We start from the raw sequence: 19604 nt of genomic DNA, 5'->3' as shown, positions 1-19604 counted from the left end.
TTGTCGCTGAAGTAAACTGAAAATACCACTTAGAGATATACTGTGTAAAAAATCAATGAACTTGCACCAATAGCGTTGCCTTGACAATAGACAAATAACAGTTAAATACAGAACTTACCAATATCATTGCGCCATTATGTCCAATCTCTCGATCGAAGAAAGCACTAAAAACACCTTCATTATCCAATCGACCGTTTATTGCGGTACTCCTCGTTCACATACCTTCTTTCAAAATAATGTTTGAAACAAGTTTATAAAATACTAATGAAATCAAAGACGCTGTGACGTTAAGGGTGTGTTTTCAAGGCACGATAGCGTTTTGTACTCGTATACTCTTAATAGGCTATGTTTAGTTTGTATGTGTCTATGGAAGCCCAGTATTGACTTCAACGTACGGCATCACGTGTCATCTATTACGAGACAGAACATAGTACATTCCTTTGGAAGAGTGTTCCATACATGCGAGTCAGTCATCAATATGCAGTAAATGATATCAAGAAAAGCATGCTTATCTCCGATCTCTTTAATGAGAAAATATACTATCTTCCACAAACATGTTACGCATTTGCATAGAATTTGCGTAGAAACGAAATAAGTTTCGGAGAGAAACAAGTTTATGTGGCGATATTCTCGTCGCGTCTCGTCAGATCGTGACATGAATTTGAATATTGATTTCAAGATCAATGTTTTGATCACAAGGTCTGGAAAATGTCTCGTAAAAATACAACAATTTTGTTTCTTTGTGGTTTGCATGATATTAGTTATAAGTGAACACTAATATTTTCTTCGATGGAATAAATGGTTTTCATACCGATTACATCCTGATACAGATACTGGTCAGATATTTATTGCATGTTTTCGAAAGTGGAACGCTCTGAAAGGATGTTGCTGCTGTCTAGAACTGATGAAATACTGGCTGATAGTCCAACACGATATCTGCGCATGCGCACATACATGCGCAGTATCGGACTTGGCATACCAGTGAAACGGACTCTGTGTAGGGCTTCCTGCTTATTTTCGTATTTACGGAATATTCTGCTTCATCTGAACTAACATGTGTCGTCTTAATGCTTTATCTGTTTGCAAAATGTAATTGAAATGTTAGTTTATCATCACAGCGATCACTGTTGATCTCGAAATACATTTGTATGTTATTCTACATGACAAATGAATTAATGACACTGTATTGTGTACATGCAAACACGGATGAGAACTCAAGGTCTATTTCTCGATCGTTTGTACAATGTTTCCACTCTGTTTAATAGTATCTATTTACCAATTAACAAGCGCAGCACTGTGGGCTAGAACGGAATTTGTTTAACCATTGCCATTCAGATCATATTGGAGAGCTTCATTGGGGACTCCAGGCTATAAATAAGAGATTGTTTTAGGATATACTCCTTTTTTGAATGGAGTCGTACCCCCCGGCAGAATTCTCAGAATGACAAATCCCGAAGGTCGGAGCTCCATTAGTGAAACATCTATCAAACGTGTGAGGCTCCCTCGAGGTGATATCTCTAAATTTAGAATGGTTTTAGGGAAATAGCATTCTCGAGTCCTCCTTCGACAGGTCCGAGCGTTCATTGATTCTTCCCACTCGGGGCGGGTTTAAGAGTTTTATGAGTAAATAATTCACTTTGACACGCTTTCTCCGAATTGCCTTTGAACCCCAGCGGCATAAAATAGAGGTTAAATATCAAACAGGCCTTTTTAAGCATCCGTACATTATCATTTAATGGTTTTGCAATTGAATTCCGACTATAGTAAGATCTGCAATAATACAATGATATTTTCCTTTAATTCGCTATTTGAGTCTAAACATTATCAAACTGCGTTTTATTTCCCTTAAATTTTATAATTGTTATTCAACCTTTATCGATTCTACTTGAGAAGACATTTGATGGGAACCTTAAAGTGATTCTTTAACAATGTCATCTCAACCTCGTCTTGTGTCTGGATAGAAGTACCTTTGACAGCAGTTTGAACTACTTCATTGGAAAGTTAAGGGTTTGCATGTTTCCTGTGTCACCCCTGACAATTTGATTGATTGTATTGACTAGGTCATTGGTTGTCTGATAATGGTCATTTTATCTGGAGGAGGGATCGAAAATGCCATTAAGTTAGATTGGTTAAAACCATCTCTTGTAAAATTTTAAACCATCTCTAGTTACATCGTGAATCTTTTATAGGTAAAAAATCAAATTATCTCCAGCTAGACGGACAATCAATCTCTAGTGAAATCCATCTTGAGTTACACAGCACAACCATCTTAAGTTAAGTAGAGAAACCATCATTAGTAATATGGTGAAACCATCTTTTGTCAAACAGTGAAACCATCTGCAGTGAACACCTCCATCTATAGTAGAGATTGTGAAATCATCTTGACTTACACAGTAAACCATCTTCACTTAAACAGAGAATATAGTTCTATATGAATAATATACTTCACTGTGACATTGAAAGATGAACTCTAATTCTGCTCCTAACTATTTCAGTTATGGTTCGGGTGAAGAAATTTATTTGGGTAATGGCGACAGATGTTATTAATGTGATTAAAAATTTAAGCGCAGGAAAGAGACACATTTTACCCAACGATTATGCTGAATACATACAGTCTCTTGGTGCTTTGTTGTAAGTAGAGTAATAATACTATCGGTGTGCCGATCCCGAAACGAGCAGATCAAGCTATAGTATGCATAGTTACCGTCACACGAAACTACTGTCCAAAAACAAATACTGTCAAACACGATAGCCACTGTCAAACAAAACACACAGTGTCAAACACGATAGCTACTGTCAAACAAAACAACTACTGTCAAACAAAACAAACACGATAGCGACTGTTAAACAAATTAACTGTTGTCAAACAAAACAACTGCTATCAAACACGACAGCTACTGTCAAACAAAACAGCCACTTCAAACAAATCAACTATTGTCAAACAAAACAACAAGTGTCAAACGAAACAACCTCTGTCAAACAAGACAGCCACCATCAAACAACTAAATGCACCAAATTTCCCAACAAACGGTCATTCTTCTTACAATACACAAATAAATATATCCAAAATTACTACATCTCCTAATAATCTAAAGTAACATACACTACCTGGCAAAAGAAAGTATACACTTGAAAATGGTTTGACCAAACAACTGCAAACGGTAAAACGTTACTGGGCTGAAAACAGTCCCCATAACACTACAAACGTAAGGTCCAAATCTAGTCTACCTGTATTAAATACATCACAATCGAATAATCAGGTTTGGTTTTACTTCTAGCAATCACACATAGGTGTATACTTTCTTTTGTCCGGCACGTTTTGTTTTCAATAATAACACGATAACATTTCTGGTTAACATAGGCAGACAGACATCACCAACTGAACTGCTATTATCAATAATCATTTGTATGTCGTGACAAAAGTGACGGGGACTTCGTGACTGGTTATCATACATCAAGTTTTACTTTCGTTGAGGCCAATTCGTCACGAAGATCTATGTTATCACTTTCTGCAATAAAAGAATCGCATTCACGAAATATTAATTCGACTTCACCAACAAACATTTCTGATTCAAATGAAAAGTTGATAAGGAACCAGTCCAGTGACCCTCGTTAATACGACAGATGACTGTTTCGAGTGAAGTCATCAGAATACACGAATGGCCGGATATCATTATTGTTCCCTTGTCTATATATACTCATTTATAAAAGTTAAGGACCACCCCAATATTCAATGTAAGTATTATATTGATCATAATATGAACGTTGAGATACTAAAATATTGATAATTGGGGTGGTCCTTGACATTTTTGTTGAGTATATGTAGAACAGACATCATCCCGAGGCTTTCAAAATTAATGACTTAATGATATCCGATGCAATTTCCTGTTTTGACTTGTACCTCTTTGACTTGTGGGCAGTTGACTTGCCTTCGCATGTGTTTGTGACAGGTGCTACCGATGAAGCAGGATGCGCTACCTTTTCGCGAAGGTTTAAGTAACGATAGCGAATAAGGAAGACTAGAATGGTGTGGTTGGAATCGTACAGTCGTCTGCCTTAGCAGGGTTTTCTGATGCTTATAGAAAGCAGTTAGTCGTTTAACCGTGCCCTGAGGAACGGTCTGATTAACGGTGTCCTGAATAGCGAGTTTTTTTCTGAAGTACAGGAATTACAAAGGATAGAAACGAGTTTCAACACTGACTTCGAATGTTTCAATAATAACGACACATTGACGACACACACGTCATTCTGCGCATGTCCCTGCTTGTTGCTACGACTATTGTTTTGGCTGAGGGTTGGAGGGATTGAGTTTTAATATTTTGATTTTTCTAACAAAATATATATATATATATCTATTTATATAAGTGTTAAGTTAATGTAAGCCAAGCACTATTGATAAATCGCGCTCACTCTCTCAACATTCACACATACTTTGGTTTCCAGAACTAACAGGCAAATATTCCACAATATTTCCAAGACAATCAGGTTCGAAAAGACGCTAATATATACTCATGCCAATAATGGTTGTCACCCCCGCCCCTCAACCCCCACACCTCACCCCCCATCCCTTCTCCAATAGAAGGGGGTGACAACCATTATTGGCATGAGTATATATAGATCTATGCACAAAACTATGGCGTCAATATGACACATTCGTTTCCATAACTTTATCAGGATGAGCGGTATTTACGTGATTTTGTAAGAATCGTTCGGTATGTTCAATGTCCGTTCTGATAAGTTTCGGTCTATCGAGGTTCCGTAATATTTGGATTGAAAGGGGACAATACACAAACCAGTTTTCTTAACAATGATATGAAGAATATTTCTTGTGTCCTCCGCCGTGATATTGCTGGAACATTGTTAACAACGGCTAAAACCACACTCACCCTCAAACAATTATATGCATCCATATATACTAATGCCAATAATGGTTGTCACCCCTCCCCACCCCAACCCCCCACACACCTCGACCCCCACTCCCTCTCCAATTAAAAAAATTGAAGGGGTGACAACCTTAATTGGCATGAGTATATTAAGACGTTGACTAAAGCCCTTCTCAAAATAATAATGAATGTGCAATAAAACATGATGCCGTGCCTTACAAGAGCTGTGGCCGTTTCTGCACACACTAGTAACACACTGAAGGTAAGGCCTTTTGCTTTAACCTCGTATGTATTTCGGGGCACGTGTCAACAGTTCAAAAGTCATTTTCTGACAGGATATCAAAATGTTTGGAAACATGAGTGAACAAATACTGATCGATAGCTTTCAGATGAATATTTAACATATAAGAATTGATACCGCCACTAGTTTGCTGTTACGAATATTTCCAAATCAACCAAACATGAAATATAAAACACTGTTTCATTTTCGTAAATTAACCTTTGACGGAGGGCATATTAAAACTGTGTAAAACAGCCATGTTAATAATTAAGTGAACGTCACATACAAGTAATATGCGATAGTCTGTGCTATAAATATATGATATCCTTCATCTCGCGGTTTACGTTGCATATAAAACAGGAAGGAAACATCGCCAGCGATATCACTTGGTCGGATCAATGGTTATTATTAAATGGATGAATTAAAAATGCCTCGGAAAATATGAAATATTTAAAGAACGATTAGCCACGGTATTTCCTTTACATCTTTCGACACTTGGCATTGCTCCATTGACTGGAATAATTTTACCAAAGTTGATGATATTTAGCAATGTATTCTAATTTTCGAACTCAGTTCTATTCCTGTCAATGACGCCCTCATTTGGAAGTTTTTACAGATGACATGTTATGCATATTCTTGCAGTCAAACAAACTGTTGACCTGTGACCTTGACATTAGGTCAAAGATCCTATGTGACCTTGACTTTGCGATGCAATTGTTCTGGTAGTCAAACTTCCTCTTCATCTTCTTCGTTGGTCACGCCTGCCACGATCGGAATGTGTCGGAGATGCGAGATTGGCACGTTCGGTTATATCCGATTGTTGTCACCACTGTACCAATCGGCGCTGTACTGGCCGATTTTCACATCTTGGTGAGGATACACGGCCATGGGAGACCCGGTGAAGATTTGTCCAGCCATTTGTGGGTTTAAGTTCAGGATTGTAATCCTTGATCTGACTTTCAATCATCGATCGCGCATATTCCTGCTGCCATATTCCTTTCCAAAGCATAGACTCTGCGATTGATATTCATTCACTACAACATGCAAATTCTTCGCTGAATAACGAGTCCACTAGTTTGAATAGGAGTACTAGATCTTCCCAAGGCTACCCGGCTCGGAGGTCTTAAATCTACGTTGGGGCACTGGGCCCTAGTCTGTGTAATACTTCACGATATCGTATGCCCATATTAGGGTGGCCGGATATACTTCTACTTCTGGAAGTGTCGAATGCTGGGAGATTTCGGTAGATATCGACCGGAAATCGGTGCTGCCACCTGCATCGGAGGAAGCGCCGCCTGCCGGAGTTTAAGGATGCGCGAACGGCAGATGACGCACCTAAGTGGCAGACTTCTTTGCGAGACGGCCACTTGTATTGTCTTAATGAAGCACTTCCGGCATACCACTTTGTGTCCGCATGGGTAGGTTTGCATTGTTGCCTTGGCACCGAGGCATATCACACACTGAAATATAAAAGAAATGGAAATGAGTTTAACACGATAATTGCATATACCGTATAGTTCGTTTTTAACTCAGCAGTATTGCAGCTACATGACAAGGTCCTCTAAATCATCGGACATAGAGCAGACAAACCAGTGACTGATATCATGAGCACCAATCCGCACCGAAGTGGTCCGATGACACACGGTCCACCATATATCATCGAGATTGGACACCCGATTCATGAAATCGTCTTTAAACATAATTCAACATAAATTAACATCCACCCACTCTCAAATATAAACTCGTTCTAATTTTGTCAACCAGAGGCATGAGTCAAGCCTTGTATCTCATTACATTATCCGTAAACAATTCGTACACCTCTTCCTACGTCATCAGTATACAATTAGTACAACTCACCTTATATCACAAGTATAATTCTTTTTATTATGTGTTCCTATGTTTACAAAGGTATACAGTAACAACAAACACAGAAACGGTGAAGATACATTGCTATAAAGATGTAATTATAATTAGTTGCTGAATATTGGGATGTGTGAATTCCATTTAAGATTGAATTTTTCAATTTCATTGTTTCTCTTTGAAATGATTATTCTGCAGAAAATATAAAATGAATACAACTATATTTATATCCCCAGTATGGAATTAGTTTAACTATTCTAATATAATCAGTATATAATTTGTACAACTCTCCTTATAGACCAAAAAATCTACGTCAATACAACTCTTAATGTCTTCAGGATACAATTAGTACAACTCTCTCTCTATGATCAATATCCAATTTGTACAACGCTCCTTATATCACCAGTATAAAAACTGTAAAGTCTCCTTATATCATCTGCATACAATCCGCCCATGCCATCACTATACAATTAGGGGGGCGGTGGGGTAGCCAAGTGGTTAAAGCGTTGCTGGTCACGCCGAAGATCCGGGTTCGATTCCTCACATGGTTACAATGTGTGAAGCCCATTTCTTTGTCCCCCGCCGTGATATTGCTGGAATATTGCTAAAAACGGCGTAACACTAAACTCACGATGCATTTAGTACAGCCCTTTTCATCAGTATACGGTTAGTACAACTCTCCCGAAATCATCAATATACAGTTGCTACAACTCTTCCTAAATCTATACAATTAGTACAATAGAAGAACCAGATATCATCCATATGCCTAACTCAGGAAAAAGCCGACCTAATGACATAATGTGTGAGACAAGCACGTTAGATCCACCAGCCAACTGCCAGAGGTCATTGGTAATAGCCACACAGCGTGTGTTGGGTTCAATAGTAAAATGTCAGTCGGTAGCCAGGTCCTCTGGGACCTGAGCGTTTCATGTACTCACAAGCTCGAGTAGCTTTCCTGGATTTATTCCTGTAATATTGAGGCTCAGAATTAAGCCTAAACACACAGAGATCCTCCATAAGCTATATTGGGCCGAATCCGTGGACTTGTGCTACTTAACATTGACGAGATGTCCTCAACCGAGGGAGTTGGTCTGTGGATATACGTATTCTCTATTAAAATGGATGCCACGTTTCAGGGGTTGTGTCTATACCAAATCATCTTAATTTTTGCGGTCTCCCTCAAAATGTCGCATTAATAAAAAAATAATTATGAATTTGTATGCCGATAAAACTGTCTCTTCTTCATCATACCGTTCTAGATGTCACATAAGAAGTTGAGTATAACTTCATGCGAAAACGTGATGATTCATGCTCTATTGACATGCCAAATCCCGTCCTGTATCAATAATAAAAGGGGCGGTGGGGTAGCCTAATGGTTAAAGCGTTGGCTCGTCACGCCGAAGACCCGTGTTCGAATCCCCACATGGGTACAATGTGTGAAGCCCATTTCTGGTGTCCCCTGCCGTGATGTTGCTGGAATATTGCTAAAAGCGGCGTAAAACCAAACTCAGTCAGTCAGTCAGTCAATAATAAAAGCTGCAAAACACATTTCATAATCACACGAAATCACAAAAAATTGTACCATTCTAACATGATCAAAAACGTGTTATGAAACAACGTTCATGAAACAACTAGCCTGAGTGAATTGTCCTTTGATATACAGTCAGTTTCAGTTTCTCTATTTCCGACACAGGCACCAAACAATACTTTTAAAGAGAAGCGAAAAAACACCTCTTTCCATGTCTGCTATAAATAGCGTCGATTGCACACGTTGGAACCCATCAGAAACGCACGCAAAGCCAAGTCAATTGTTCATAAAAATGCACGAGGACATATGGTAGAAGTGTGAAATAGGGAATTGCATCAGGACGTTTGTTACTGATACGTCGGCTTGGAAATGCCCACCACATGTCTGCCAATATTTTAAAAGGCTTACTGACGTTTTGAAGCTACGAGTCGGCGGCCTTTACCATCGGAATTCGAGACAAACAAGTGACCGATGTTATGAACAGCGTCGTATTTCGTACAGCTTGTTCAGCTTGACCTGGTCAAGTCAATACTAATGCATTGCGTGACCGTGTCACAACTGGTTGGGTCTATTCTTGGGTAGGAGGGGCGGTGGGGTAGTCTAGTGGTTAAAGCGTTGGCTCGTCACGCCGAAGACCCGGGTTCGAATCCCCACATGGGTACAATGTGTGAAGCCTATTTCTGGTGTCCCCCGCCGTGATGTTGCTGGAATATTGCTAAAAGCGGCGTAAAACCATACTCAGTCAGTCAGTCAGTCTTGGGAAGGAGTGCACCTTTGTCAGTTGGTTGTCAACATGTCCGAACAGAACAGAAAAAGTGATAATTAAACTTGGTGTATGGACTGACAGCAAGAGTGAACCGGATTGTGAAAGTAACTGACATCTGTACGTTTTAAAGTTAGTAAACTAAACCAGATAGCATATGACTGTATAAACAATAATATTAAAACATGAAATGATTGTTTTTTCAGAAGTGTTGTTTTCCGGGACAAGATCAGTAACGAATCCATGTGTGCATGTTTCGCACGAACGCAACATTATAACATTCTTTGCTCCCCTATTTAATGAAGTTAACTCGACCTGCCGTTTGTGCCATTTAACCTCCCGGGTCATGCATATGTAGAGTAGCTCAGGTCAAGCTGAACAAGCTGTGCTTAGACACACAATCACCCAAGGCGTCCACTTCAACCGACATCGTCAAAGCTAAGTGTTCATGTAGTTTCATCAGCAGAATAAAACAATTACAGTAAACTATGGTTATAATAAGTGAATTTAATTTTACACCGCACTGGACAGACAATCAAGTGATCAACAGCATGAGCATCGATCAGTTCTAACCCGGATCTTCACGGGTCGGTTATAACGAACTCAAAGGACCACGTGTTTTAGTTCGTTATAACCGTAGTTCGTTTTATGCATTTCGACAAAATATACAAGTGCCCGGAATTTCAAAAACAGTTAGTAAAACCAATACTTCGTAAAATGGCGTGTTTGTCATGAACGAAGTTTACTGAATTGCTAGTACTTCCAAACCACTGCAAACTGTATGACAGAACTACCTCATAAATTGTGCAATTTATTATGCATGTACCAGTTTATTTTTTCACCTACGCGATCCAAATGTAGGACCAACGCTTATCTGTAGGCGTTTCTTGAAATACCATGCGACTTATTTAAGAAGATACCAGTTTCTATTTGAAGAGGCTATCACATACTAAACCATGCGAGTGAGACATTTAGACGACAGCAGCATCCATTCCCAGTTCTTTGTTCTCCCCCAACAGGACCTCTCGCATGTTATACGTAAGTAGTACGTCATGGCGAAAATGGTAAATCAACCTATATATAAACGGAAGCTGTCAAGGAAGTACTATTTGGGGAACATGATAAAAACGAATTATCAATACATTTCTCATAAAACAAATATGATTTATGCCTCGCAGTCCTTTGTTATCTGAATCTCTTTCCAACAGTTATCTGTGTACATGTATATATTCAAAGTCAGGCTTTAGCGTGGGAGTACAAATAGGTTGTTGTGGGTTTTCGGAGTCAGTAATAACAGGGCATCACATTTTACCACAAGAGAAAATGTGGTTATGCTGGCTCGAGTACTCCCGTCCAGATGACCCTTGCTGCTGTCCCAGTAAGGGTAGTGAGTGAGTTCACACTTTGAGTCTACGTGGGGAATCGAACCCGGGTCTTCCGCGTGACGAGCGAACTCTTTAACCACAAGGCTACCCCACCGTCCCTGTCCCTGTAGGAGATTATGAAACATCGCATTCAAGAAAATGTATATTTCGTTCCTGCAGCTACTTTTACATGGGACCGCCTCCGTGGTGTAGTGGTTAGAGCGTCCGCCCGGAGAGCGGAAGGTCGCGGGTTCGATCCCCGACCGCGTCATACCAAAAGACGTTAAAATATGGTACTTGTTGATCCCTGCCTGGCGCTCGGCATTAATGGGTACAACAAGGACTGGACGGCTCGGAGTCAGTATAATGCGTCTGAGTGGGGTATTCGTGCTTCACTGCGGGATGGTATCTCAGTGGGCTAGCACTATAAAACCAGCTTCAGTCTGGGCTTGTACAAGCAGCCGCACACACACACGCATGCACGTCGTCATATGAGCAAAATATTCTCAAGCACGACGTTAAACCCAATTTCACCTCACCTCACCTCACCTCACCTCACCTCACTTTTACATGGAATCATTCCGTGCTTAAGCGAGTTAAAATGCAAACTAACTTATAACGACACTTGTTTGAGTGGCATTTAGAAGTTGGTGTGATGAACAAAGAGGAGAGTTCTATGGATATACAACTTCTTTAATATAATATAAGCGACGTTTCGGTGTAGCTACTAATTTTGCTACTAATTTTGCTTGATAACGGTGTTAGTAGCTACACCGAAACGTTGCTCAATAAAGAAGTTGTGTATCCATAAGAACTCTCCTCGTTGTTGTAACGACACCTTTTGTAAACTCATGTTTTCTCACTTGGTTTGGATGGAGGAATTTTATTATATTATATACTTGTAATTATATATCTTTGGTAGGTTTGATTGCTATTGAAATAGTCAGTGAGTGAGTGAACAGAGTTTTACGCCGCTTGTAGCAATATTCCAGCAGTATCACGGATGGGGATACCAGAAATGGGCTTCACACATTGTGTCCATGTAAGGAATCGAATCCGGGCCTTCGGCGTGACGAGCGAACGCTATAACCACTAGGTTACCCCAGCGCCCCATTGAAATAGACTTGATACCCTTGGTAGCAGTGTCCATTGGAGCTCAAGGCAGAAAAAGATGGAATCAAATCCGAATACTCGTTTCTTTAGTCTCTTGATAAAAAGGGGCGGTGGGGTAGCCTAATGGTTAAAGCGTCCGCTCGACACGCTGAAGACCCGGGTTCGATTCCCCACATGGGTGCAATGTGTGAAGCCCATTTCTGGTGTCCCCCGCCGTGATATTGCTGGAATATTGCTAAAAACGGCGTAAAACCATACTCATTCACTCACTCACTCTTGATAAAGACCTCCAGTCAGGGTAACGACAAGTACCTTTGACATGGTGGGCAAGGGGTTCGCACTATCGACGTTCCGTTCTAACAACTGACGCTCACCACCATTGAGGTAGTCCGGGTGAGATGGAAGACAATAAAATCTAACTTAGATAGAGCCTGTAAGCCGTGATCGTCCGGGTTAGAATATTGATCCCGAGTAACCCATGCTTGTCGTAAGAGGCGACTAACGGTATCGGGTGGTCAGGCTCGCTGACTTGGTTGACACATATCATCGGTTCCCAATTGCGCAGATCGATGCTCATGCTGTTGATCACTGGATTGTCTGGTCAAGACTCGATTGTTTACAGACCGCCGCCATATAGCTGGAATATTGCGGCGTAAAACTAAACTCACTCACTCACGCACTCAGGTAGATCCTGTTGTGACAAGCACAGGAGTTCCTATTCGGTGGGGTAGCGTCAACCTTATGGTTGAAGCGTCCGCTCTTCACGCTGAAGACCCAGTTCGATTCCCCTCATGCATCGGTACAATGTGGAAAGCCCACATTGCTTGAATATTGCTATAAGCGGCGTAAAACCATACTCACTCACTCCTGCTCTGACATTAAATTAAAGTTTCTATAAGTTTGTGTTGTCGGAAGTCTACTGCCCATTGCATATTGCATCTAATCTTAGTAATACCATAAGCAAAACATACAATCGTCGTAATGTGAAGAAAACATTATTATTGATCAACGTATCCTAGCAACGTGATGCAAACGAGCTTTGCCAAGACTGGTCGTACTCAAAAGTTAACCCAAGCATATTATATGTGAGACGACGGCACTTACGGTGAGAAAGGACACCAATTGAGGATAGACTGTGATACGCTAATGGATGAGCATGACCACTTCATTTCTCGTTAGACGCCGGGGCTGTTTTAATGTGTACCATAGAGTTCCTAAGCAACCGATACTAATCTAATTTGATAATTCTCTCAAAATAGCGCTGTCCTCAGGTTTTCCCCATTCTCCTTCAACAATAAAAGAAATAATCCCTCAATGGGAAATTATTATCATGTGGAATATGTTTTTGTCACTGTTTCGAGTAGAACCCCATCATTTCCAGAAATTGTTCGCTACTACTGGAATGATTTTTTAATAGTATATTACATTATGAATTGTCCAAGGATTTGCTTAAATGTTTGCAATGTTAGGTAAAAAATAGTACAATTGTGTCCAAACAATTTTTTCAACTGTTTTCACCACACCACTACACTACACGACACATAAAAGGAAAGACTGTCTTCATTGATCCACGGGGCATTTGTTATTCTACATTCGTAGGTTCGGATCAATTTGGCATAAGTAAAATTAAATGCCATCTGAAGGTTACTGAGAAAACAAACATTCCTTTGGACAAACGAACATTCCTTTGGATAAAATATGTATAGCATTAAGGCGAGATGTGCTCCTTTTTACATTTGTATGTATAAAATCATGTGTGCTCCGATTGTGAATAAAAATTTAAAAATTCCAACTGCAACAACGATCCCCTCCCACTCCAAATAAATAAATAAATAAAACACTCCCCCATTCCCCCAAAACAAAAAAGAAAACAACAAGAAGCCAAGTAACAAAAAACACAAACACCCCCAAAACAACAACCCCCAACCCCAAAAGCCAAAAAACAAAAACAAACAAAACCAAAAAAAAAACACCCCCAAAACAAAAAAAACAACAACCCAAAAAACAAAAAAAAAAAAAAAACAAGTAGAAGAAAAAAGGGAACATGTATGGCCAACAAGTTGAATTACCATTCGGGTATATCAGTGATCTGATACCGTGCAATGATGTGATCATTTGCCTTCCATTGATTTCGACACCTGAACTAGAAATAAGGCAATCAGTGAAACCGTGTAATCTGTACTTTCCACAAAGATCTGTAAGATTCTGGGTAAAAACAGGAGTGAAGAACCCAAAATAAGACCACTCCACAGGACTGACAAGAGGGACGGCTTCAACCTTCCCTTAACGCCCAGCGACATTCCAGCAGCTCTGTCCTTTGGTGTCTGCACTTCACCACCTTTGAGGTACAATCGAGCATGCCCTTTCTACGTGGACTAATACCAAAAGGTTCTTTGATCATAGTTACAACACTAAAGGCCAGTGGTATCAATGGTAGATAAGTAGAGAACATTTCATTTTCCGCTAGTGACAAAAAGGATGTCTGATGCAGTTCATGTTTTGATTTGTATCCATATATTCTCGTGGTTTAGAGGTGAATGATTGACGTGCCTTTGCATGTGTTTGGAACAGCATGAGCTAACTTTCGCGGACAGTTGGTGTCGTAACGTTTTGACTGTGATAAATAAATACAAGCTTAGAATATTTTCACAGTCGTTCAAGTGTTTTACGGAAATACAACTGACGTGCCTTGCGTGTGTTTAGATCGCGTTTTGATAATCACTAAACACAAGATTATGATATTTTCGCACTCGTGTGATGTATTTCTTTTGATTATGAAAGGTTTTGCAGACTCAAATTGAAAGGTTCACAAATAATGATCTGCACAGGACATCTCGTGTACAATTACAATCGGGATCCAAGACAATTGTTTTATCAGCATGGCCTGGATTTTATCCTTCTACAAAATCCCATCTCTCCACAAAAGCGATATGTATCGATATATATCGATATACAATCTGTACACCATACGTTGAATTTTATTTTACGAATAAGGTTAATTTGACTGCATGTTGTTGAAAGCCGCACTCATTCCAGCTGTGTGACGTCGGTCTGTAAATACTGTAATCGACAGTATACCAGCCGATTCGGTGAACGACAACATGAGCATCGACACGTAAGGGATACGGTGATCACGACAGCGAATTCGATCCCGTAAATCTATTACGACAAGCATGGGTTACAGAAGACCAATTCGCGCCCAGATCTTGACTGGGGATATTACGACAGCTTTGTGTGAATCATATTGAATGAGTATGGTTTTACGCCGCTTTTAGCAATAATCCAGCAATATCACGGCGGGGAACACCAGTAATCATATTGAAAATATACCGTATTCTCACTTCCAAAGGAGGAATGATTTGTGAAAAAAATCCCTGCCGTGCAACTAACTATCCATATAACATTAAAATCACCGAATTGTCTGGTCCAGCCCCGAATATTTAAACACTATGGTCATATTGATAACTGTGGCGTTTAACAACGAAAAGGGGCCAACAGACTTTAGCAAATAAAATATTTGTCACTCAATATACAGTGAAGCCTCGTTAATCCGGACGGTTGCGTTTCTCAGTAAATTCGTCCGGATTGCGAATAGTCCGGACTACTGAATCAAGACCCAAGTTGCCCCTAACAGACTTTAGCAAATAAAATATTTGTCACGTAAAACAAAATCAATATACATGTGTATGTCAAAGTACATGTATATATAGTACTCAAAAGAGACCCGTGAAGATCCGGGGTAGAATAGGTCTTCAGCAACCCATGCTTGCCACAAAAGGCGACTATGCTTGTCGTAAGAGGCGACTAACGGTTTCGGGAGGCCAGGCTCACTGACTTGGTTGACACATGTCATCGATTCCCAATTGCGCAGATCGATGCTCATGCTGTTGATCACTGGATTGTCTGGTCCAGACTCGATTATTTACAGACCACCGCCATATAGCTGGAATATTGTTGAGTGCGGCGTCAAACTAAACTCACTCACTCACTCAAAAGACGCTAAGGAACACTCGGTACTTTCCCATTACTATTCTTCATTTGTCATCAGGTAATTCCATCCTAAGCGATTTGAGATGAAAAAGAACAAATTAAATCATCAGAATCCTTGTGGCAATATTTCATTACCTGTTCATAAGTCAAATGATACGGAAGAAACTGACTCCAATCGAAAACAGCTTATGAACCACATTCCCGTGACTCGCCGGCCTGGGAAATCATGGCAATATTCTGCGGAGGCGTTTAACTAATAAATTTCTCATAAAATCAACCTCATTCATATCTGATCTGAATAAACCTGGCAAGGAGACAGAAAACTAGCTTTACCGAAAGTTGTGAGTTCAAGTGATAGTTTGTTGTTTAACGCCGCACTCAGCAATATTCCAGCTATATGGCGGCGGTCTGTGAATAATCGAGTCTGGACCAGACAATCCAGTGATCAACAGCATGAGCATCGATCTAAGCAATTGGGATACGATGACATGTGTCAACCAAGTCAGCGAGCCTGACCACCCGATCCCGTTAGTCGCCTCTTACGTCCTGCATGAATTTTCATGGGGTCAGATTTTAAATATATCACTCTCTCCGACTTGTTAAGTTATAATACACTGTTAAATCATGCAAGATTATGGTCTGATAAATGATGTTATTTTAACATTTTGCAATTTTTTGCTTAGTTTCTACATTCTAATTTCGGGCTAGTGAATTATTTTGTGGGCTGGTAACTTTCAGGCATAGCTAGCCCGACTGGATAGCAAAATTTGGAAACTATTTCGCACACTGCTCAGTAGTATAAGGCGCCGAAATGCAATGTGGAGAGTTACGCCCCTTGGGCTAGCGAAGAAAAATATATTCGGGTTGGAACACCCAATGTTTCATGGTTTGTCAGCACCAACCATATATAAACACATTAAACAAAAGATTTCATCTCAGAAAACGAAGTCCTTTACGAATAGGGGGCGATGGGGGTAGTCCAGTGGTTAAGGCGTTCGCTGGTCATACCGAAGACCCGGGTTCGATTCCCCACATGGGTATAATGTGTTAAGCCCATTTCTGCTGTTCCCCGCTGTAATATTGCTGGGATATTGCTAAAAGCGACGTAAAACCATACTCACTCACTCAGTTTGACAAATTGTTTACATATTTGACATGGTATTAATACCATAAACATGGAATGAAAACAACAATCATATTATATGATAAGGTAATTGTGTCTTCGATCAATTCCTTGATATTTGGGATGTGGGGGTGTGTGAGGGCGGGGGTTAGATAAATAAAACCAATAGTAGCTAATATGCAACATAAATGACTATTCGTCGACTAATAATACCTAACAGAAATAATATCTGACAAAAAGTGATATCTGGCAAAGCCATAACTTCGCACAACAATTCAGTATGTCATTATTAGCAACTAGAAGCAAATAACACCTTTCGGGAATGCAGGAAATATTTTTTCTTCGTTATTAATGGCGACGTATAGCTCTTGGAATCTCGCGAGATTGAGCGTGACCCCAACACTGACTAAGATCACTGACCTGGAGGGGAGATCATGGACGTTCGTAAGCCGTGGCTTGGACAGAGCTCGGCGCCGGGTTTATTAATGGTATTCTCCATGACATCTATCCTAACTAAGCTTAATCACAAGACATCAAGTCAACTAGCTTCTCGTTAACGTGATCGTCTTGTGATGTTCCCCGACACGAATGAACATGGTGGTGGTTAGTGTCAGCCGTTCTTGAATCAGGAACTAACTGGTTGAGAGTAGGTTTTAATAATACCGTTAGGAGGTTTCACGGCTTCGGGATACTTGTATAGGGAGATGTATATTTCTGTGTTGGCGATAGGGTTGGGGTGTGGGTATCGGGTGGCTGATGATGGCTTTGGGATGATAGGAGGAGATTAGGGGACGTTGAAGGAGGAACACGATTGGTCGTGGGTAACAGGTACAAGTAGGACACATGGTACATAGGGTACGTGGCTATGGTTCAGGGTGGGGGGTATTGGTAGAGAGTACAGTGTACAGTGTAAAGGGTGGGGGTACAGGGTTTATCATCCAAAACTGTGTTCCACAGGAGATATTGCTTGTGTGAGATTATACGATATCTCCTAGGAGATATCATTTTGACAGTAGATTTTGTACAATGCCCTGACAATGCTATGACGTCATGAACTTGATGACGTCACAATGCTATGACATCGCTGCACTGCAAGTCTAATGGCAGGACCGTGTTCAGATGTGTACATTTTTCATTGAAAAATAATGAAGAGTGATTTTTGATGATAAATAGAATCTCACCCTCGTATCTTCTGATATCAAATATATCAACACTCGTTGATAAAAGTAAAAATATCCTCGGCAAGCCACTTTATCAACTCGTGGTGATATATTTGATATCAAAAGACACTCGGGTAAGATTCTCTCTATATATAGATAGTATAGTGTTCAGGGTGGTGGGTACAGGGTATATATAGATAGTTTAGTGTTCATGGTGCTAGGTACAGGTATAAGTAGAGTGTATATGATGAAGGGTTCAGTGTATTGTTTATAGGCATTGAGTACAAGGTATAAGTACAGAGCTTAGAATATTGGTTGCAGGGTGAAGGATATATGTACGTGATATGGGTACAAAGTACAAGGTACAGAGAAGTGGGTATACACAGTGCGGCGTATAGTGTACAGGGTACAGGGTACCGGCTATAGGGTAAAACTTACAGCATATAAGGTCATGGTATGACGTATAGGAGATGAGAAATGGCGTACAGGGTATAAAGTCTAGGGCACAGTGTATTTCGTATAGGTTCATATGTTATACTAGTATACAGTGCACAGGCTGGGTATACAATACAGGGTACAGGATATAGGTTATCTGCAACAGGCTACAGCGTATATTTTTTAGGGCACAAGATGTAGGGTACAGCAAATGGATAAGGTATAGAACAAAGGGTATAGGGTATATAATACGGGGTACTGGGTACATGATGCAAAGGTAACGGTACATTATGCTAGGTGAGGTGAGGTGAAATTGGGTTTAACGTCGTGCTTGAGAATATTTCGCTCATATGACGACGTGCATGCGTGTGTATGTGTATGTGTGGCTGCTTGTACTAGCCCAGACTGAAGCTGGTTTTATAGTGCTAGCCCACTGAGATACCATGCCGCAGTGAAGCACGAATACCCCACTCAGACACATTATACTGACTCCGAGCCGACCAGTCCTTGTTGTACCCAGTAATGCCGAGCGCCAGGCAAGGACCAACAAGTACCATATTTTAACGTCTTTTGGTATGACGCGGTCGGGGATCGAACCCGCGACCTTCCGCTCTCCGGGCAGACGTGGATAGATGTGTGATGAAGGTTTTGGAAATATGGAATCCCCGAGGTGGTTGAACATCGCTTTAACATTATTTCATTTTTCCACGGACAAGAGAAACCATCCATTGTCCTCCAGACAAGAGACGTTAGCCACTGTCCACAGACAAAGGCTACAAAACCAAGGGCAATAACAGTGGGAGATCTAGACGCGAAACCCAGTACCAGCTGAAGGAATAGCTAGAGGCAAAAACAGTGGGTCTGTAAGCTTGTGCACAAGTCATCGAGACCCGACTGCATCGATCGCTGCTATTAACATGACAACAACTACAGATTTGTCTGGCCCAATTAGATTATTAACTCGACCGCACTGATATAGCAGTAATCACATTAGTGACTGAGGTGTAACAGAACATTCCTTCACTCATTCAACGCAACATTCATAAATTTAACCATAATATCAGCGTTACTACAGTCCGTTTGAGTCAGAAACGGACCGATGAAT

General features: G+C 40.4%; 1 protein-coding gene across 1 annotated transcript in view; it reads right to left on the bottom strand.

Moving 5' to 3' along the window:
- Window positions 1-5372: 5372 nt before the first annotated feature.
- LOC124292273 overlaps window positions 5373-19604 on the bottom strand; it is a 69275-nt gene continuing 55043 nt past the window's right edge. The window contains exon 3 of the mRNA XM_046729334.1: window positions 5373-6623. Coding sequence (XP_046585290.1) covers window positions 6372-6623 — 252 coding nt within the window. The 3' untranslated portion in view covers window positions 5373-6371. The remainder of the gene's footprint in view (window positions 6624-19604) is intronic.

The sequence above is a fragment of the Haliotis rubra genome, unplaced genomic scaffold, assembly GCF_003918875.1.
Source record: "Haliotis rubra isolate DU_JTF1 unplaced genomic scaffold, ASM391887v1 Scf510, whole genome shotgun sequence".
In the NCBI taxonomy this organism is placed as follows: Eukaryota; Metazoa; Mollusca; class Gastropoda; order Lepetellida; family Haliotidae; genus Haliotis; species Haliotis rubra.
The sequence above is the reverse complement of the archived record's forward strand: the minus strand, read 5'-3'. Positions and strand labels throughout refer to the sequence as shown.